This window comes from Perca flavescens, chromosome 3 (assembly GCF_004354835.1).
Source record: "Perca flavescens isolate YP-PL-M2 chromosome 3, PFLA_1.0, whole genome shotgun sequence".
Lineage (NCBI taxonomy): Eukaryota > Metazoa > Chordata > Actinopteri > Perciformes > Percidae > Perca > Perca flavescens.
The window spans coordinates 38,786,074-38,808,132 of record NC_041333.1 but is presented as its reverse complement, the minus strand read 5'-3'; the positions used below and the strand labels follow the sequence as shown (position 1 = coordinate 38,808,132).

At 40.3% G+C, this 22,059-nt stretch overlaps 3 protein-coding genes across 13 annotated transcripts in view; 2 read left to right on the top strand and 1 right to left on the bottom strand.

Annotated features, from left to right (window-relative positions):
- LOC114552945 (heterochromatin protein 1-like) overlaps positions 1–22,059 on the top strand; it is a 600,023-nt gene that overhangs the window by 15,119 nt on the left and 562,845 nt on the right. The window lies entirely within an intron of this gene.
- The window catches only part of LOC114553107 (NACHT, LRR and PYD domains-containing protein 3-like), a 582,600-nt gene that overhangs the window by 800 nt on the left and 559,741 nt on the right, over positions 1–22,059 (top strand). For 2 of the 11 annotated variants that reach the window (XM_028574252.1, XM_028574243.1), the window contains exons 1-16: positions 2,192–2,334; positions 2,774–2,832; positions 3,806–3,908; positions 4,126–4,233; positions 4,500–4,607; positions 5,772–5,882; positions 6,395–6,473; positions 9,156–9,384; positions 10,123–11,920; positions 12,026–12,199; positions 12,292–12,465; positions 12,561–12,734; positions 12,830–13,003; positions 13,099–13,272; positions 15,911–16,084; positions 16,998–17,044. In XM_028574252.1, the coding sequence (XP_028430053.1) occupies positions 3,820–3,908; positions 4,126–4,233; positions 4,500–4,607; positions 5,772–5,882; positions 6,395–6,473; positions 9,156–9,384; positions 10,123–11,920; positions 12,026–12,199; positions 12,292–12,465; positions 12,561–12,734; positions 12,830–13,003; positions 13,099–13,272; positions 15,911–16,084; positions 16,998–17,044 (3,613 nt within the window). In that variant the 5' untranslated portion in view covers positions 2,192–2,334; positions 2,774–2,832; positions 3,806–3,819. Of the gene's footprint in view, positions 1–2,191; positions 2,335–2,747; positions 2,833–3,802; positions 3,909–4,125; positions 4,234–4,499; positions 4,608–5,771; positions 5,883–6,394; positions 6,474–9,155; positions 9,385–10,122; positions 11,921–12,025; positions 12,200–12,291; positions 12,466–12,560; positions 12,735–12,829; positions 13,004–13,098; positions 13,273–13,352; positions 15,038–15,910; positions 16,085–16,997; positions 17,045–22,059 lie in introns of those variants that run through there. The other 9 variants (XM_028574248.1, XM_028574250.1, XM_028574249.1 and 6 more) reach the window with 9 other exon arrangements.
- LOC114553116 (zinc finger protein 271) overlaps positions 1–22,059 on the bottom strand; it is a 687,947-nt gene that overhangs the window by 622,164 nt on the left and 43,724 nt on the right. The window lies entirely within an intron of this gene.

The following is a 22,059-nucleotide window of genomic DNA, read 5'->3' as shown; positions in this document are numbered from 1 at the left end:
TATTACTGTTGGTAGTTCTCAGGTCTAAACAACAGCAGAATGTTCTCTGAGTTCACATCAGTGAAAAACAGGGAGGGTCCAAACTGGTCAGACAGCTTTGATCCAGAACCCAGTTGTTCTTTGACAGTGAGTTGTATGTACTTTTACTGCATGACAGAATTACCATAAGATCATTCTGTACTGCAGTAAAAGTACCATCAAATGACTTATTAGTACAACTTGAAGTTCTGCCTTGAAATTGTTACTGTGGTAAAATCAAAAAAGTATTATCAGCTAAATGTACTTAAAGTATCAAAGTAAAATGACTGAATGCAGTCAATGGGCTCCATAGCGCGCCCCCCCCAAAAGCACACTTTGGGTTGTGATAAAGTTTCTTTTATGTTCAAAATTTGATGGGATCATTGCTATCATCTCCTGTCACCCAGCAGGAGTCAGCCATCTTGGATTTTGTGCATTTATTTCCATTGTACAAACACATGTTGGAGTCACTAAACTAATTATCATGATAATAAGTAATTTGCTACTACAGTGAACTATGGAACAGTTTATTGAAGACTCCAGCCTCCAGGACTGGAAGGTGATTGGCTCCGGAGGTTTTCGGACAAATCTACAAAGCCAGGCATCGTCAGTGGGCCTGTGACGTGGCCATTAAACTGCTTCGTCATGACGACGGGTAAGTGCTTACAAAGAGTTTTCTGTTTGTAATTACATTAAGTTGTGTGTATCACTTATAATGCAAACAAACACACACAGGACCAATGCATCTTTACTGCGTGAGATCAAGAGGATGCAAGAAGAAGTTATTTGTGTCCTAGGGGTCTTCAAGGGTCTACCGCCAAACACCAAGTCTGGCTTTTCAGCACAGCTTGGTGTGGTCATGGAGCTGATGGAGAGAGGATCACTGGCCTCCCTACAGGTAACCAGGGGTGAAGAACCACCCATCTTTAACTTAGAGGTACTCTGTAAAAAAGTACTCTGCTTCAAGTAAAAGTTTTGAATTTAAGATTTTAAAAAAGAACAAAAGTGATGATTGACTAAATTGAAATTTGAATCTTGTCATTCCAAAAGAAAATCAAATGTAAATGTTTGAATTATGCAGTTTTTATGTTCAAATTGTTTATATTGAAGGAAAAGAAACAACCTAAAATATAACAGATGATTCCAAACTTTGAAATGGTAGTGTATATAAAGCAGAAGTTGTATTTATTGCTCACTAACTCCAATTTTTTGGAGACTACATAAAGGCTGAAAGACATGTACTGTAACCCTGAAAGATACATGTTTTTTTTCCCTAAATGTTGCAACTTGATAATAAGCAGAAACGACTCTAGATAAAAAGGAAGTGAAAGTGTTTTACTGTTTTAAAAGAACCAAACTCCAGGTCTTAACATCGTACAGTATGAAGCATTATTAAGAGGAGTAAAACTGATCTTTGACTGAATAATACAACTTGTTCAATTAATAACTTCACATTAGCACTGACTTCAGGAATACATTTTTTTCCGATTCCATTAAATATCAATTTGGGATATTTCAGGGACACTAATACTTTAGTTCAGAGGGTGACATAAGACATAAGTGACTTATTTCTTTTAGTTAGCATGAAGGCTTATATCTGTATTTGTATCCGCACAGTCCCATATAAGTCAAGACCTGCATGTGACTTATTTCTTTTATAGTTTGTAAATGAAATACAACCAGATATCTGTATTTGTATCCGCCTTCAGTCCCAGCTCTGACTATAAGATTCAAGACCTGCATGTTTGCTTCTCTGTCTTTATAGTTTGCAAATCTGAAATACAACCAGATAAAAGGCCAGGTCAGGCGCTGCCTTCAGGGAGCAGCTCCATGTTTTGATTCTAAGATTAAGGATTGTTCTCTGGATTTTAAGATCTTTAATAAAAAAAAACAATTGTGTGTATTCTCACAGCAGTAATATCAAAAACTAAATTTTGGTCATGTCCAAAAGTAACAATTTGAAGATGTGTCAAATAAATAAAATTTTCCTTTTGTTTTCCTCCTTAATTTAAACCATCACATTCTTGTTGCTTATCAAAATAGTTCTCAATTCAATTTCTGCAGTTTACTGCAAAACACATTTGATTTTGGCCTTCTTGATTTGGATTAAACAACAAATGCAGTGGAATAGAAGTAGTAAGTGGCATAAAAAGAAAATACACCCAGGTTTACAGATTTTGGCCTTTCCCGGATTACCTACAGCGTCACCCAGGTTTCCAAGAAGGACGATAAAGAGGGAGGGGGGGCAACCAACTACATGCCCCCGGAGGCGTTTGGCTTAACTTACAAACCTAAACGAGCCTCTGATATCTACAGGTACAAGAGGCCCGAACCAGCACATGGATAAGAGCATTTTATTTATCATACAATAAAAAATGAGGAAAAAATCCAACCTTTAAGGACACCAATTTTCTTTGTGAATGAATAATGTATCGTAAATAAATAAATGTTCTCCCTTAAAATACAGGGGGCATAAGTATACACACCCCTATGTTAAATTCCCTTAGAGGCAGGCAGATTATTATTTTAAAGGCCAGTTATCTCATGGATCCAGGATACTATGCATCCTGATAAAGTTCCCTTGGCCTTTGGGATTAATCATCCTCACATACCCTTCACCATACGTAGAGACTGGCATTGTTTTATTTCAGTTAGCCTAATAGCTGGTTTGATTTGCATTGAGAGATGATCTTATAGAACTATCCCATTTCTCCCTCTCCTCCTCTCTTCCTCTTTCTCACTGGTGTACTTCCAGTTTTTTACTTGGACTTTGTCTTGTTGTGACGCAGATGTTTGCTCCACGTTAAACATTTGGTAAGTAACACTTTTCAGCAGATTTTTGATCTTTCATTAAACTGTAAAAATGTGTTTAGTTGGAGAAGAGTTTAGTTTGGTTAGGGTTAACTGTAACAGTTATCAACTGGTAATCCTAACAGCCACCGTGTTCAGGATCACCAGCTGCTCTAACAACAGGAGCTAACCAATGCTAACCATGCTAACCATAATGGAGCTGTTTCCAAATCAATATTTGAGAAATCAAATGTAGCTCTGCTGACAAAGTGAGACAGGACTGGAGGTGATCTGTTAGTGTGAGGACAATAAATGACTCATCAAACATTACTGAAACTCACTTATTATTCATATTTCAAACACACAACTCATGAAAGAGTCTGAAGTCTCTAATGTTTATTCTGTACTGCAGTAAAAGTACTAATACACACTGTCAAAGCCTTAAAGTTAAAGTTCTACTTTTGAAGATATTACTGAGTTAAAAGTACACAAGTATTATCAGCTAAATGTATTTAGTCTATCAAAGTAATAGTACAGAAATATTATCAACTAAAGTCATCAGTTCCATTTCCCTTTCTTCTACTTCCCCTCAGCCCCAGATATAATGTAACAGCCTATTTGTTTGTTTTTTACAGTCATGAGCAGCAGAGAGTTGATGTTTCTGATCTTTATCTCATTAGATGGTCAGTTAGCTCCATCTAGTGGACAGATAGTAGAACTCCATCATCTGATGGGGGACAGCTTAAATCATCAGTGAGAAATGAAGGATGTGTCAGAACTTGTCAGACTACTTAGATCCTCCTGGTGTCATGTGTTGTATTCAACCCACAGCCATCTTCCAACTACTGAGACAGACTTGGTTTGTGTGTGTCTGAAGGAAAGAGCAGCTGATTCTCTGTTTTCTACAGTATCTGTGACATGTTAGAGAGGAATGAGAGACTAATGTGTCCTGTGATGAAAAGCTTGTTATAGTAACAGAGGTCATGTCTCCCAGCAGGTGAGGACTCTGCTATGAGTCAGTGTGAGGACAGAGAGGAGGGAGCCCCTCCCTCTAAAACCACTCTGTGTGGGGACCATGACAGCCAGACCAAAGCTCAGAGGTGAGATTATGATGGACTCTTCTCCATGTTAGAGCTCAGCACTCACATCACTCCTCCATCATGATTCACACTGAAAATATATGTACAAAATATTAACTATATACTTTATTAGTCAGAAAAGAGCCAACGACTGATTATCAACTGAGATGAGACAGCATCTTTCATCAGATTACATTTTGGTGAATAGTTACTGATCCACTTTCTTTGTTTGTATCAGGATGGAGCAGCAGAAACCTGGACCTGAACCCAGCTGTGTGTCCATGAAGAGTGACCGGTCTATGGGTCGTATTGATGAGTTTAAAGATGAACAAGCTGCAGATGGAAGGTAAGAATTTAAAAGTGAACTTTGTTATTATCTGCCTCTCCTGAGAAGAAGAATCCAGACTTGGTCCAGAGCTTCGTAGTCTGTTGTAGGACTCAACGATATAATGTGTCAGCAGTGACATCACAGTGTACACCTACTGTATAAATATATAAATAAAATTAACTTCTTACTTTATTAGTCAACAAAGAGCCAATGATGAGACAGCATCTTTCATCAGATTATATTTTGGTGAATAGTTACTGATCCACTGTCTTTGTTTGTATCAGGATGCAGCAGCAGAAACCTGGACCTGAACCCAGCTGTGTGTCCATGAAGAGTGACCGGTCTATGGGTCCTCCTATTGACTTTAAAGATGGACAAGCTGTTGATGAAAGGTCAGAATTTAAAACTTTGTTATTATCAGACTCTCTGAACTTCATGGTCTAGGTTCGACAATGCCAGGTTTTGATCTGATGCCCAGTGATACCAGGACCAGAACCACCAAACAGATTAATTGGTTTAAAGAAATGCCAATAAACCAGATTAGAACCTTTTTTGGAAGTCATTTTAATAGTAGTAATAATAACACTACATAAATAGACCAAAACAACCCAACGCTAAGTTCTACAGCCCTGCACACTGGACTTGTACCTTTCACTGTATCTGTGCTGGTTCCTCCTGCTCCATACTCCTCCTGCCTGTCCTCCTCCTCTTCATCATTTTCCTCCTCATCACCACCATGACTGGACTTAACTAATAACTATAGAAACAGTAATAAACTTGAATACGTTGCATACTGTATTTACATACAAAATAAAAGACTTGTAAACTTCTGATAGACTAGAATTATTGGCATATATTAATGAGTTTAGGAAGACATTGTTATAATAGCATAATAAATGCATATTCCTTCTCAAACCTGCTTTGACCTAATGCACACATATTATTGCCAAACGTACCAATAGTGCACCTGTCATGTCTCTTCTTCTGGGTCCTGGTCCTGCTTCATCAGTGCTGCTCTCGCTGACAGTGCTAACCTTGGCCTTTCCTCTAAGGAGCATGGCAGTTAATTTAGAGCATTTTACAGCAGTTTTTTTTTCTTTTTAATTTCAACTTCTCTGCAACCGCCCATTTCTCTCATCTCCACCATCACGTTTTTCTCATATTCACATTTTCAGTTTTCTCTGTGTAACCAACGATTCTAAACTGTCTGTAACTTCAGAGGGAGGTGACACGGCCGAGAGTCAGGCTGAGCCAATCAGATTAAAAATGCTGACAGCTAAACGGTGTTAAAGTGAGTCTGTACTTCACTGTAGAGGATTACAACAGCGGGATGTACAACAGTCTGCCGCTAAAGCTATGAGCTGAAAGACACAAACTAGCTCTATGGTCACTGCTGTTGTCTGAAAAACAACACAGACGGGACTAAATGTTGCGTTTACTAAAAACTGGTTAACCTCATGGTGCTGTGATAAAATAATGATAAAACTGAGCAAATTGATTAATGTATCTGGTTCATCTTAAACTGCTTTTCGTAATAGTTTGTTTGTTCGTATTAGGATGCAGCAGAGACCTGGACCTGGACCTGAACCCAGCTGTGTGTCCATGAAGAGTGACTGGTCTATGGGTATTCCTATTACCTTTAAAGATGAACAAGCTGCTGATGGAAGGTAAGAATTTAAAAGTGAGCTTTGTTATTATCTAACTCTCAGAGCTTTATAATCGAGGTGGATGTTGCCACAAAATGTGGTTTTGATCTGCTGCATAGTGATACCAGGACCATGACATCCAGCAAGATACTGATATATTAATTAATAACAGCTTTACTGACGCACAGTGGAGAGCCATGTGTCCTGAGTTCTGAGGTTATCGCTGCACACCAGCGGTGGGACAGTCTTGTTCTGAGTTATGACAGTCATTGATTTACAAATCAGATTTAAAAATCTCACAGTGACCCTAAAAACAACTGAAACCAGAAGTTAGAATTGATTTTTGTACTTGTTGGCTGAGAAGGAAGAAGCAGTAAAGTTTTGAGTTTGATCATGAGTCCAATAAAATCTGATAGATGAGTAGCCAATAACATTCTGATTGAATACATACCTGATACCATATCAGAACACCTTTAATAAGCTGTGTGCAGATTTGAGTAATTGAATGTCAGTAAACTTGATGTTTTCTCCAGAGATCAACAAGAGAGATCAGAGGGCCTCGGTGGTCAGTCTGCCCAGCTGCATCTAACAGACCTGGACTCCATATTTATGGTGTGTACATGTACAAACTCAGGTTTCACTATTAACTACAGATTAAATGCTAAACTACCATTCAGATCCCAACTGTCTCCATGCTGCTCTGTTCAGACCAGCAGACCTTCAGCCTGATGAATCATATGTTATGTTCTTTATAGAGGTGTGCGCAAGATTAAAACACACACACACACAAAACACACACACACATACACTCTCTAGGGGTGGCACAGTTCACAAAACCCACGGTTCGGTTCGTATCACGGTTTTAGGGTCACGGTTTTCGGTTCTGTACGGTTCTTGTTTTTTTTTCTTTTAATCTTTAACACTCCAGAAATATACTCCAGCATATGATATATAGCTTAATTATCCAAAATGTAGGATACAGTATTAAAAAATAGTTCTATCATGTAATCATGCACAAACTGAATTTGACTTGACTTTAAGCCCATTATTAAGACCATCTCTGAGGAAAGCTAGGTGAGATTTTGATACAGCAAGAGGGAAGAAATTGATGATTTCAACAAGCTTTTCAGTTATTTGGCAAAAAAAGGAAAATGTGTATTGCTATCTACAGATTCTTTTTTTTTTTAAGATTGAAATATTACAAAATATCAATTTAAATAACTTGCATTTATCAAACTGCCAACTTCAGTGTAGCTCTTACAAAAATGTTATCCTTTGAAAGAAAAAAAGAGGAACTCTTTAAGCCCCGTCTTTTGAATAAGTCAGAGTATGTTAAACATAAAAAAGTTGTGATTTTTTTTGTATAGTTCTTTAAAAATAAAAAGGAAACTTGTTTTGTGGAAAATAAAATTACTCTAAACTGAGATTTCTTAGTAACCTTACTAAAAAGGCTCAGGATGCTGCAAATGTTGGTATAATATGAAAGTGGCTGGTGGATTTAAGACAAAAAATAATAATTTATTGAATGAATCAAATGTGAACATGTCTGTCAATGTCAGTGGCTTATTGATCTTTACATTGTTAGTTAAATTCCTATCCTGGGCTGGGACACATTCATACGGTTTGATAAAGTACCTATTAGACTTTAACTTATCATTGCACTTACAATAATGAGCGTAGCTGTCCTCAATTTATGTCTTCCTGTACGTTTCATCTCCGGTTTTTCCTGCATCCACCGTTTGTGTTTGTGTGTGAGTGTGTGTTTGTGTGTGTGTGTGTGTTTGAGTGTGTGCGGGCGTCAGTCGCGGGGGGAACTGAGCTGCCCAGCCACTGCAGAGCTGACAGGATTGAAACAGCAGCAGCTTCAGTGGCTTTAGAGAGAAAAAACATTGATGTTAAAATGTATACAGGTTGGCAGGACGGTCTGAAATGTTTTGCATGTCTTTCGCTGTATGTTTTGTTGGTAACTTGTCTAGGCAAGGCAAGGCAAGGAAGCTTTATTTATATAGCACATTTCAGCAACAGGGCAGTTCAAAGTGCTTTCAGATCATTCAGAAAACAATTAAAAACAATATAAAAACATTCAAAGTCAAGAGGTGTCAAGTCTACACCTCTTCTTTCACGAGAAAGGGAAACACACTGTCTGAGGTCACATACGGGCACGAGGCTACATTGCGCATGCGTCGAACCGCGCAATGCACACACACTCTGGACCGAGACAAGCGAACCAAACGGTTCGGATGTTTTTTCATGAACCGTGCCACCCCTAACACACACAGAGGTGTGGTGCAGACAGAGGGAGAGTTACGCTGCCTCTGCAGTTTGTTAAAGTCACAGTGAGACACAGTAAAGGGGACACAAGTGTGGTTACAGTTTCAAAACTTCATGCAGACAGCGTCTGCTGCAATTTAATATTATAGCGAGATCGGCGTGCAGTTAATGTTTAACTCCTGAGACAGGTGGAAGTTGGTGACTGACTGACAGGCACAAGACAAAAGCCTTCATATGCCCTTGTGACAGACTGACAGGCTGAGGTTGTACTGCCTGTACAACCTGGTCAGTCTGAGGTTGTCTGAGGCAACTTTATCTCTATAGTACCTTTCAGCAACAAGGCAATTTGAAATGCTTTCCATAAAACATTAAAGACCAATTAAAAACAGTGATGCTAAAAAAGAATAACATGCAAATACAAGAATAAAAGTTAAAGTGCATTGTAAGAAATTGATAATTTTTGATTAATAGGTTGTAGACACGGGTTTGGGAGTAGAGAGTGACTCTGCAGTTATTTTTGCGTTACATTGTCTTTATTGTTACTATAATTACCACTGTTTATCGTACCCTCAACCGGCACCGCCAGACACCACCTATCAAGAGTCTGGGTCGGTCCGAGGTTTCTCCCTAAAAGGAAGTATTTCCTCGCCAGTGTTGCACTAAATGCTTGCTCTTGGGGGAGTTAATGGAATTGTTGGGTCTTCTATCTGTAAAGTGTCTTGAGATAACTCTTGCTATGATTTGATACTATAAATCAAATTGAATTATTAGGTCTGAAGAGGTTAGTTATACAGGAGAGAAGCCATTTGAGTTTGTGGCAAAACCTTTCACGGTGCTAATTTTTCATTTTGTGATTTTCGATTGAATAAAAGTCATATTTCATCTTTTAGGTTTTCTTCAAAATAGTGGTAAAATCTTGTCTTGTTCTCATGAACCCAATCTCGTGTCTGATCTTGTGAGCTGAGTGTCACGTCACACCTCGAGTTCTTTACATTAAATGATCAGTTTATTGTTCTGTTTCAGCTGCTGGAGGAGAACATTGTCACCTTTGTGAAAAATGAACTGAAGAAGATCCAGAAGGTTCTGATTCCAGATTACCCAGAATTCTTAGAGAGTCAGAAGAAGGCTGAGGATGTGTTGGACGGTGAAGATGAAGAGCAGAGTAGCAGCCGTGGAGACGCATTTCTGAAGATTACACTGCACTTCCTGAGGAGAATGGAGCAGAAGGAGCTGGCTGACTGTCTGCAGAACAGTAAGATGATTTAATATATATATATATATATATATATATATATATATATATATATATATATATATATATATATATATATATATATATACTGCACATATTGCATCAGATCCAAGGCTGTTTTTTTGACTAAACTGTAAATAAACTGTGTCTCTGGTGCTTTGTATGGTAACGTTAGTTGATGAGTTTTTGTGTCAAAGCAGAAATGAAGTTAGAATCCAGCCGAGGATATTTCCTCGGGCCCTCCCGCTGGTCAAACTCTGCTCAACCCGTACGGTGGTCTGCAGCAGCAACCAGGCAGCTGTGTGTGTGTGTGTGTGTGTGTGTGTGTGTGTGTGTGTGTGTGTGTGTGTGTGTGTGTGTGTGTGTGTGTGTGTGTGTGTGTGTGTGTGTGCGCGCACGTGCGTGTGTGTCTGTGTGTGTGTGTGTGGCTGTATGAGTTTCTGTGTGTCTGTGTGTGCCATGGGCAGCACATTTGGAAGTTGATAACTATTGATAACGTTAACAGACTAACAGACAGTGTGTGAGTCTAATAATGGAAAGCCAAAAAAGAAAAGGGAAAGGTGGCATTGAGAAGGTCGGACTCACAAGGAAAAAAACGGGATTGTATTGTTGTCCCAACCAATGTTACAAACCCTACTCGGAAACCTTAAGGAACTGTTTGAAATACCCTATTTAATCACTCTATAACCCCTTTAAATGTTTAGATTGTCTGATATAATTTGTTGTTTATTTGTTCAGGAGCTTGTGTTGCAGTGTGCCGCCCCAAATTCAAGTCCAACCTGGAGAAGAAGTTTCAGTGTGTGTTTGAGGGGATTGCTAAAGGAGGAAACCCAACCCTTCTGAATAAGATGTTCACAGAGATCTACATCACCGATGGAGGGACTTTAAAGGTCAATGAAGAACATGAGGTCAGGCAGATTGAAATAGTATCCAGGAAACCAGACAGACCAGAAACAATAATCAGATATGAAGACATCTTTAAAACCCCACCTGGAAGAGATGAACCAATCAGAACGGTGATGACTAAGGGAGTGGCTGGCATCGGGAAAACAGTCTTAACACAGAAGTTCACTCTGGACTGGGCTGAAGGCAAAGCCAACCAGGACATCCAGTTCACATTTCCATTCACTTTCAGAGAGCTGAATGTGCTGAAAGAGAAAAAGTACAGCTTGGTGGAACTTGTTGATCACTTCTTTAGTGAAATGAAAGAAGCAGGAATCTGCAGGTTTGAAGAGTTCCAGGTTGTGTTCATCTTTGACGGTCTGGATGAGTGTCGACTTCCTCTGGACTTCCACAACACTGAGATCCTGACTGATGTTACAGAGTCTGCCTCAGTGGATGTGCTGCTGACAAACCTCATCAGGGGGAAACTGCTTCCCTCTGCTCGCCTCTGGATAACCACACGACCTGCAGCAGCCAATCAGATCCCTGCTGAGTGTGTTGACATGGTGACAGAGGTCAGAGGGTTCACTGACCCACAGAAGGAGCAGTACTTCAGGAAGCGATTCAGAGACAAGAAGCAGGCCAGCAGAATCATCTCCCACATCAAGACATCACAGAGCCTCCACATCATGTGCCACATCCCAGTCTTCTGCTGGATCACTGCTACAGTTCTGGAGGACGTGTTGAAGACCAGATTGGGAGGAGAGATGCCCAAGACCATGACTGAGATGTATATCCACTTCCTGGTGGTTCAATCCAAACTGAAGAATATCAAGTATCATGGAAAATCTGAGATAGATCAACACTGGAGTCCAGAGACCAGGAAGATGATTGAGTCCCTGGGAAAACTGGCTTTTGAGCAGCTGCAGAAAGGCAACCTGATCTTCTATGAATCCGACCTGACAGAGTGTGGCATCGATATCAGAGAAGCCTCAGTGTACTCAGGAGTGTTCACACAGATCTTTAAAGAAGAGAGTGGACTGCACCAGGACAAGGTGTTCAGCTTCGTCCACCTGAGTGTTCAGGAGTTCGTGGCTGCTCTTCATGTCCATCTGACATTCATCAACTCTGAAGTCAACCTGCTGGCAGAAGAACAGTCGACATCGTGGTGGTCTGAAGTGTTCAGAGACAAATCAACACGTTTCTATCAGAGTGCTGTGGACGAGGCCTTACAGAGTCCAAATGGACACCTGGACTTGTTCCTTCGCTTCCTCTTGGGTCTTTCACTAGAGACCAATCAGACTCTCCTACGAGGTCTGATGACGCAGACAGGAAGTAGCTCAAAGACCAAAAAGGAAACAGTCAAGTACATCAAGAAGAAGATCAGTGAGAATCTGTCTGCAGAGAGAAGCATCAATCTGTTTCACTGTCTGAATGAACTGAATGATGGTTCTCTAGTGGAGGAGATCCAACAGTCCCTGAGTTCAGGAAGTCTCTCCACAGATGAACTGTCTCCTGCTCAGTGGTCAGCTCTGGTCTTCATCTTACTGTCATCAGGAAACAAGCTGGACGTGTTTCACCTGAAGAAATACTCTGCTTCAGAGGAGGCTCTTCTAAGGCTGCTGCCAGTCGTCAAAGCCTCCAACAAAGCTCTGTACGTGCACACACAACTATCCAGATTAATTTAGTTTTTCTTTAATTAGAATTTGTTTTTGTTTGTTTATATCTGTGTTCTTATCTGTTGCTGATTCCTTTTCAGACTGAGTGGCTGTACCCTGTCAGAGAAAAGCTGTGAAGCTCTGTCCTCAGTTCTCTGCTCCACGTCCTCTAGTCTGAGAGAGCTGGACCTGAGTAATAACAATCTGCAGGATTCAGGAGTGGAGCATCTGTCCTTTGGATTGAAAAGCCCACATTGCAGAATGGAAACTCTCAGGTTGGTGCTCATCTATTTGAAAATTATGAACCTCTAAGTTATTTTCTTCATATATTAATTATTGGATGGCCTTTCTATTGAATCTCTGTTAGGTTGATTGGCTGTACATTGACAGAGAGAAGCTGTGTAGCTCTGTCCTCAGTTCTCAGCTCCAAGTCCTCTAGTCTGAGAGAGATGGACCTGAGTAATAACAACCTGCAGGATTCAGGAGTAGATCATCTGTCCTCTGGATTGAAGGGTCCACACTGCAGCATGGAAACTCTCAGGTTGGTGCTCATCTATTTGAAAATTATGAACCTCTAAGTTGTTATTTTCTTCATATATTAATTATTGGATGGCCTTTCTATTGAATCTCTGTTAGGTTGATTGGCTGTACATTGACAGAGAGAAGCTGTGAAGCTCTGTCCTCAGTTCTCAGCTCCAAGTCCTCTAGTCTGAGAGAGATGGACCTGAGTAATAACAACCTGCAGGATTCAGGAGTAGATCATCTGTCCTCTGGATTGAAGAGTCCACACTGCAGAATGGAAACTCTCAGGTTGGTGCTCATCTATTTGAAAATTATGAACCTCTAAGTTGTTATTTTCTTAATATATCAATTATTGGATGGCCTTCCTATTGAATCTCTGTCAGGTTGAGTGGCTGTACATTGACAGAGAGAAGCTGTGAAGCTCTGTCCTCAGTTCTCAGCTCCAAGTCCTCTAGTCTGAGAGAGCTGGACCTGAGTAATAACGTCCTGCAGCATTCAGGAGTGAAGCTGGTGTCTCCTGCACTTAAGAGTCCACACTGCAGGCTGGAGACTCTCAGGTTGGTTTTCAGTTCATTTAAAAGTATCACCCTCTGAGCAGTTATTTTATTCCATTGTTAATTATTGGATTTACTTTTTATTGAATCCCTTTCAGACTGAGTAGCTGTGACCTTTCAGAGAGAAGCTGTGAAGCTCTGTCTTCAGTTCTCAGCTCCCAGTCCTCGAGTCTGAGAGAGCTGGACCTGAGTAACAACGATCTGCAGGATTTAGGAGTGAAGATGGTGTCTTCTGGATTGAAGAGTCCACACTGCAGACTGAAAACTCTCAGGTTGTTGTTCAGTTAGGACCTGAGTAACAATGCAAGTTAAAGCAACATTCTGTAACATTAATATTTTATTATATTAACAGGGAAAGTCACCTGTGAACACACAAAAACACAACAGTGAACACAGCAAATGAAAACGGGGAAACACAGAACACATGGAAGGAGATACCACCACTCGGACACAAACACCACCACCTTCGGCTCTCAGCAACTAAAAATGGGGAGATAAATGGGAAACACACACACACAAAATTAAAGGGGTTCACTCCACAAAAGGAATATCCAAAATCAATATAAAAAGGTTATAAAGAAACAAATTGAAAGAAATTTAACACAATATAAATACAATATAAAGGCCAGAACCACTAGTGGCTCCAGGAGGCCGTACAAAACAAGAATTCCAAAGAAAAGACTTTGCAATTAACTCAAAAGAAACAAAACACTAATTATAATTAGCACAATAACATAACCAAAGAAACTCAAGCTTTAAGTAGAACACTCACTAAAGAAAAGAAAACAAAATATGACTACAACTTTTAACTAAACGAAAAATAGAAAGAAAGTATAGAAAGAAACAACTAAATCAACCAAATTAATGTAGGGAGCCAAACACCTCAGCTACATTCATTCATGTAAAACAGGTGGCTCAGACATTGGCCCAGTAGCCGTGAAGGCAAAACACGCGTGCAGCAATGGTTACGATACTCTTTTAAAAGACAGCAGCAGTCTCAGCAAAAGCCTTCTTAGGCAAAACAGCAGCCTGTAGTTGAAGTGCTAAGCAGTTAACAGGGATCTCTGGCAGCTTCAGCGTTCCTAGCATTTACAGAAAATAATAATTAACACCAAATAAGTTTAACGAATAAATCTGACCCCATTTAGCCCACATACCGTTCAAGCAGAGTTGTAGTAGACCCAGAGGGAGGCAGCTCCGAGCATGCAAACCGCAGCAGCTATCAGTGTTACTCACTTTTCATTCACCGCTGTTCAACAGGTAAGGTGAAGGACAACCCGACAACCGAAGATCTACAAGCGTTCAGTATATAATAAATAACGGTAACAAAATAACAGTGACAATGAGTGTGAAGGTTGTCAAGCCGCTACCCTACCTGTAGCGCAGCAAGACAACTCACGGAGTGAGCGACCCGGAAGTGCAGAGTACTTCCGTCACCAACGAGCAAGAGAGGGCGGAAGGAGGACAACTAGCTGCTTTTATACAGGGCCCTGAGGCAGTGATTGGTCAAAAGAGTGCCAGGTAGTTAGGAGTTCAACTCATACTGCTACACTGCTATCATAAATATCGATACCTCTACACATGCATTTGTTATGATGACATTACTTGTAACTGAAATCTAGCGAGTCAACAACTCTGCTAACAGAGCCAAAGGTGCAACAACACAAGACATAGCAACCAGCTAATATTACTTAATAGTCCAACAACAAGAAGGCCAGCTCGCTGTCCTGCCCTTTTTTATTTCGCAAAACACTCTGCAACATCTAAAAGCAAGTCAGAGTTGTCTGGCGGAAGCTCAGCTACTCTGTTGTGTTCTCTTTTTAGCTTCCTTTACTCTTTTCAGCTTACCTTCGCTACACCCTGAGGAAGGCTCAAGCCGATGTGACGATCCCCTTTTTGACAGTCTCACTACGTTGTGTATGTGGATCTGCACATGGGGAAACCAGACTGAATCAGGATAGGCATGTCCACATCACAGACAGACATAGAAACAGTTATCAGGAGTTCTGCTCTTTATTAAACTTGTTTTAACTGTGATCATATAGTGGAAAGTTGTTTTAACAAAAGTATGACAATATATGTCTTACAATACCTTGTCTCTCTCACAGTAAGTTATAAAATAAATAAATTAAAACATTAGCTTTTAAGGCCTTTCTGCTATATAAAAATACATTAAATTAAATAGTATAGTGTCTTTGTCACCGGAATGTATCTTCCCCAGTAACATTACACATTTTTCACATAATTAAAGTCAACATCAAATACAGTGACAGTAACTTGCCCATGGGGAAACCAGACCAAATCAGGATAGGCATGTTGACATCACATACAGATACATAAAAGTCCTACACAATGCACAGTAAGTCAGAATGGAGAAATAGCATTAGAAGCAATGCAAAATAGGCTATATTTAGCATTCAGCTCAGAGCCTAAAATTAGTGACTCACTAATTACGCTGGGTTTGTACAGGCAGCTTCAACAACAGCAGGATGGAGCAATTAAATGCATTCCCAGTCAAAAATCGATACTAGCATAAACCTTCCTTATCTAGCTGCTGCAATAAATACAGAGGAACATAAATCAGTCTCCAAAAAATCATCTGATTATTTATTTGAGCTTTAGAATGTAATCACTGCAAAACAATTATAAAATAAGGTTTATTTATCTTTCTCTCTCTAATGTACAATGACAATTTAAAGTAGCTACACACCATTAGTTCTTGTAGTGTACAGCTGGACTGTAAAGCCCCACCCATTTCTAGCACTAAGGATAGTTGTTATATATTGCTCCCGGGTTGTGGCCGGGTCGTACCTGATTTGACTGTGTGTGTGTGTGTGTGTGTGTGTGTGTGTGTGTGTGTGTGTGTGTGTGTGTGTGTGTGTGTGTGTGTGTGTGTGTGTGTGTGTGTAGTCTCTCAGGCTGTATGATCTCAAAGGAAGGCTGTACTTCTCTGGCCTCAGCTTTGAGATCCAACCCCTCCCATCTGAGAGTGCTGGACCTGAGCTACAATCATCCAGGAGACTCAGGAGTGAAGCTGCTTTCTACTTTACTGGAAGATCCAAACTGGAGACTGGACACTCTAAGGTATGGATGGATGAGCACTGTTTTTTTTGTCACTAACTGAGAAACTCTGGTTCTTGTTGAATGGAGGATCTAAGTGAAGGTGTATTACAGGGGTTCTCAATCTTATAACACAAATACTGATTTTTCCTCAAAGTCAAAGGTCCGGGATGATTCGATGGGCATTAACAAAATAAGATTTAATCAACTTACATATCACTTTTATGCAACATACTTTCAAGTTGAGTACTCACTTTTCCTAATCAACTTTTGTAGCGTTACAGGTAGCTGAAATTTGGTACCAGTACCAAACGGGACCTTTTTTGGTAGCTTATAAAATAATTGAATTAAGTTAGAAAAAAAAGCAAAACCTTTTTATCCTATTTACATGTCATTTATTTAGACCATTTTACACACAAACTAAATGAAAACCCCTCCAAACCTCCAGCCTTTCAGTTTGTCATCAGGGCATAGAGAATGCTGTTGTACATGTCTCAGAGTAAAGCCGCCTATCATGTGTAGGCGGCTCTGCGGCGGTTGTTCCATTGATTTCCTACGGGGGGGCGGTGGCGTCCAACTATGTACTGTGCTACCCCTGGCGTTGCGTACCACGGCTCAGATTTTGCCGCTCTGTGCTCCGCTTAAAGTTCAAGTTATTTAAACTTTGACCTAGTTGCTGCTGATCTTTCGAAGGTGCAACCAATGAGATAATGGAAAGGACGTTGCTCTCTGCGCTTTGCTCTGAAAATCGTGTATCATGTGTATGGAGCTTAAGTGTAACCACACCGTGACAGCTTTAGCAGCATTGCCCTGACTTTGACTTGAACAAGTTGCAGAGTCAACGTAGTCTCTCTCGTCTCATTTCACACCTTTAAACCTTGAAATTATCCACAGCCCTGGAGTTTGAAGTTGATTACGTCTTTGTTTCTTCCTGCAGGGTGGACCATGGTGGACCACAGAGACTGAGACCTGGTGTGAGGAAGTGTGAGTGTGTTTTAAGTTTGCTCTAAGAGAACTCAGCTGTGTGTTACACTAGTTTAACCCCTTCCCGGCGCTGGAAGTATATTATAAGATGAGGTTACTTTCTATTTCAATGTTTTACTGAACAGGATCCTGAGTGCTTAGTAGTAGATGTTGAATTGGCTAAATCTCCCTTTACCAGTGGATGTTATTATTATAGGCATAAGTAACTATGAAGAAATAATCAAGAAACAATAGCACGGTGCCTCCACTGTTGAACTACCCAACACACTATGAGCTATATCGGTATTTCCCCAGAAACAAATGTCAAGTATTTTAAATGTAAACCGTAGTAAAATGAAATGTTCAGGACAGCCAGGTAAAATGTATAACACAAACAAATGTATTTTACTATTCTGGATTATCTTTTTGTGTTGTATTCAAATATTTTGTTTTAGTCTTTTTTTCAAGATATCCCTTTATGTTATACATAAACATCTTTACTGCTTTTACAGTCTCAAATAAAACTCTTAACATGTGCCAATGCACTTAAAAATCCCTTAGAGAAAATGATTGCTACCAATACATTCAGTGGCGTAACGAGCCAACACCGGGCCCTTAAGCAGGATTATCAAGGCGGGCCCCCCTACTATAGCACGTGATGATGGCGCAATGTCCACGAGTAGGCTACCATGAATAGGACAGGATAGGATCATAGAGACACTGCATATAAGAGATGAGATGACTGACAAAATCAGGAGTAGCCTACGTGCACCACAACATCAAAAACACGGGTGAATGCGCATCATAACACATGAAAAAACACACAAGGACATCCTTCCAGGATTTCACGTCCTTTTTTGAGATTGTTGCGGCCCAAAATGCCTGATTTCACGGGAGCTTTTGTAAAAAACTGTGATAAAAGTTGCAATGTCTTTTGTATGTTTGTTGCAATGAAGTTGTAGAACACAGTGAAAGCTGCAAAAAGTATAGTATGTATATATATATATATATATATTGTTTTGGGGAATAACAATTATTACTATTAATTAATTACTCTGAGCTGATATTTCCTAGGGAACCTTACCAAAAAGGCTCAGGATGCTGCAAATGTTGGTATAATATGAAAGTGGCTGGTGGATTTAAGACAAAAAATAATAATTTATTGAATTAATCAAATGTGAACATATATGTCACTATCAGTGGCTTGTTGATCTTTACATTGTTAGTTAATTTCCTATCCTGGGCTGGGACACACATTCATACGGTTTGGTAAAGGACTTATTGGACTTTAACTTATCATTGCACTTAGAATAACGAGCGTAGCTGTCCTCAATTTAGGTCATCGTTTACGTCTCATCTGCTTTTTTTCCTGCATCCACTGTGTGTGATTGTGTGTGTGTGTGTGTGTGTGTGTGTGTGTGTGTGTGTGTGTGTGTGTGTGTGTGTGTGCATCAGTCGCGGGGGAAATGGAGCAGCAGCCCCCCCGCTGCAGAGAGCCGACAGTATTGAAACAGCAGCAGCTTCAGTGACAGCGTACATTGATGTTAAAATGTCTCCATGTTGGCAGGACGGTCTATCGCTGTACGTTTTGTTGGTAAATGTGAGATGTTGGAGTCACACACACGTCTTGTCTTCATAACAGAAACTAGGAAATTAATTTGACCTGTTCTCACTCCCGCTTGGTCAGTGGCTGCAGGGGGGACTGCTGGGATTGTCGCAAGTAATGAAAATGCGATAGGGGGCCCCGGCTGTCAATCAATATCTTCCAGTGTTGCGGGCCCCTGATTGGTCCGGGCCCATAAGCACCGCTTACCCTGCTTACCGATAGTTACGCGTCTGAATACATTTAAAGCAAGTGTCCTCTAATCCCTTTATCACTTAAATATGAAACTTTGGCAGTTGACTTAAATTGTACGTAGGTAAGTTACCCTTTAAAATAAAATAAAACTCCTTTCTTTCTCTCACAAGAACACACCAGAGTTAACCAATGCTTTAGACGATTTTAGCTTATCAAATATAAAACAGTTACTTTAAACATTATTTATATTTTTGGGATTTAACCAGTTTAACCTTTTTAAATGTTCCAAATGTAACGAAGCACTTTGGTTTTTAACCTTTGGGGCTCTTAAGTTGGTGGAACAAATCCTTAAATCCTTTAGAGCTGCAACACACCAGACCGACTCATCCCCATGTAATGCTGCGGTGACCAATCATGTAACCAGAGATCAGACTTGTCAGTGTGTTTGGAGCTCTGGTTTGAGGCGGTGGGAGAGTCCCGTACAGGAAACAGGAAACATCACTGCCTCTGAGGGGAAAAAAATGAAAACCAAGCACTGAACTGTTTCCTCCAAGAACAAAACACTCGCTCGTCTCTTTTCTTTCTCTCTCTCCTGTGAAATTAAGCTGCCTTCAAGAGCAGTCGGAAACGTCGAGATCTATAACGTTCTGATGGAAAACAGTAACTGTGAAATATAAATTCTACTTGTGCTTTGTTTGGGGTTTAAGAACACAACAGGATGTTACACAGTTGGGCTGTTTCAGTGACACCCCCACTGCGGAGAACGTATTTTCGTTTTAGGTCAAATGGCCTTTTGTGCTTGTGTAGCTTTTTGCTGCTAAGAAGGCTCGACACAACATAAGACTTTGCTCCAAGTATCACCAGGGGCTCTACGCTAGGGATGCACTGAATCCAGGATTCGGATTCAGATTCGGCTGAATATTGGGCTTTTTGACGGGGTTCAGTTTCTGCCGTACCTTAGAATTTTTTTTCCACCGAACCGAAACCTATAAGCTTTGCAATGCCGATTGGTCTGGTGGTGGCGAGGACCCTAAACAATATACAACATGGCCGCCATTAAAAACATTTGCGTATGAAACATCTGGAAGAATACGAGTTGTGCATGAAGGAATCTCAGACAGCAGCCAGAATGCAGCAACTTCAGGTACAGCAAAGGAAGGACAGTCACTGCTAAAAACTGGTGTTAACCAGACAGAACCTCTCCTGGGCTGTCAGCTGTTCTCTCGGTAAATGAGTCTCCCTACAGTGGGAGCAGAGTGACTGAACGGCTGGCTGCTGCTCGTTAGCTAACGTTAGCTTTCTAATTTCACCCACCCAACATGCCTTCATCATACACTGGTTAGCAAAACTTTGCCAAACAAAATAGTCACTGAGCTGGCGATAGCGATGTGCTTTCCTACGATGTGAAAAGAGCGTGTGAATTCAACATTAAGTTGTTACATTTAACTATTTTAGAGGCTGTGGATGCTGTTTACTTTATTAATGTGTTTACTGTGTTAGTGGAATGAGGATGGGAGGAGGATTCGGTATTCGGTTTATAAGGCATGTGTCATATCCAGTGCGCCATCACCACCCTACTCTACACCTGAACTCGAGCATTGAAAACATTGTTTGTGTACACAGTAGTTTACTAAAAAGAAAGGTTTTGAATAACTCACTTTAGCTCAGTTGGTTTCTCCGCTCGCCGCCATCTTGCCATGTAATGAAAATACAGTACAAGAAAAAAGTGGGCTATAATAATGTGGTTGCCAACCATTAATGTACGGGCTCAACATTAATGGTTGGCAACCACATTATTGTAGCCCACTTTTTTCTTGTACTGTATTTTCATTACAATAAATAAATCATCATTGATGGCATTCGAGCACATGCGTTGCGGATGTTTAAATTTGCGTTCTGATGTGTTTACTACGTCCCCGCTGTCAGACAGAGGCTAATTGTTATAGTTTCCATCTCTGTCTGCACTATTCTTTCCCCAAAAAGGACACCGTGAATAGGTTGGTCAACAGAACTTCAAACCATACTGGACATTTAGTTTAGTGTGGTCTAACTAACAGACCTCCTACCTGATGTCATCACCTCATGTCTGTCTCATTCACTCCTTGCCTGTGTTCTTCTCCACTAAGACATATTGTCAAACAAACATTATGTAATAGATTTTCCATATTAGTTTTCCATATTAATAATATGAAGAAATGAATCTGTTGGTATCAAGTGGCTCCCCCTACACTTCCACCTAATGTTAGATTAGTTATGTTTTCCAGATTCTTGTCATCTATTGTACATGCTAACTTATATTTTCCAGTTTTCAACTCAGCAACCTCAGTTTTGCATATTCTAAGCTAGCCGTAAACCTTCATTTGGCTGTTACATTCCCAGTGTTAGCTAACGCTAGCTAGTCTGTTAACATGAATATTTACAAGCCTCCAAACACAGACGTCACACTTTAAATCCTACCTGTTGCCTTTCACCATCCACTTAATTAACTGCTGTTGCATCCCTTGACATGTTATCTCATTTTCCTGTCACCCAACAGATGTAACTATAGCCTGTATTTTTTTTTTCTATTTTTAGCCCCCGACAGCTTTTTTGCTTTATCCATCTTTTTCCATAAACGACAACTCACTACTGTACCTGCTCGCTCAGCGCTCACGATGTTACGAAACCTACTATGGCCACGCCAAGACCCGCCCTTCAATAGCCCGGGTCTTGTCGTGGCCATAGTAGGGAGCTCCCTCTTCTACAGTATGTTAACATTCTATGATGGAATCTTATGACATAGAGCACCTTCTCTAGCCTGTTAGTCCTCTACAGTGTTATGTAATAACATTGAGGAAATGCAGAAATGATTTCGAAATGATTTCGAAAAGCACAAAAGCAGCTAGATATAAAAAATCATTTTTAATTCTTTTTTTTTTTTTTTTTTTTTTTAACCATCGCTTTGGCGCCCCCCTGGTGTTGCGCCCCTATTCGCCGCATATAGCACATACCCACTGGTAACAGAGAGGAGAGTAAAGACGGACAGCTCCTAAAGCTTACCGTATTTTTCGGACTATAAGTCGCTCCGGAGTATAAGTCGCATCAGTCAAAAAATGCGTCATGAAGAGAAAAAAAACATATATAAGTCGCACCGGACTATAAGTCGCATTTATTTAGAATATAAATACAAGAGTTATTCAACTACACAATAGCACACAGAACAATACGCTGAATACGGTAGGTGTCCGGTATGTTAACG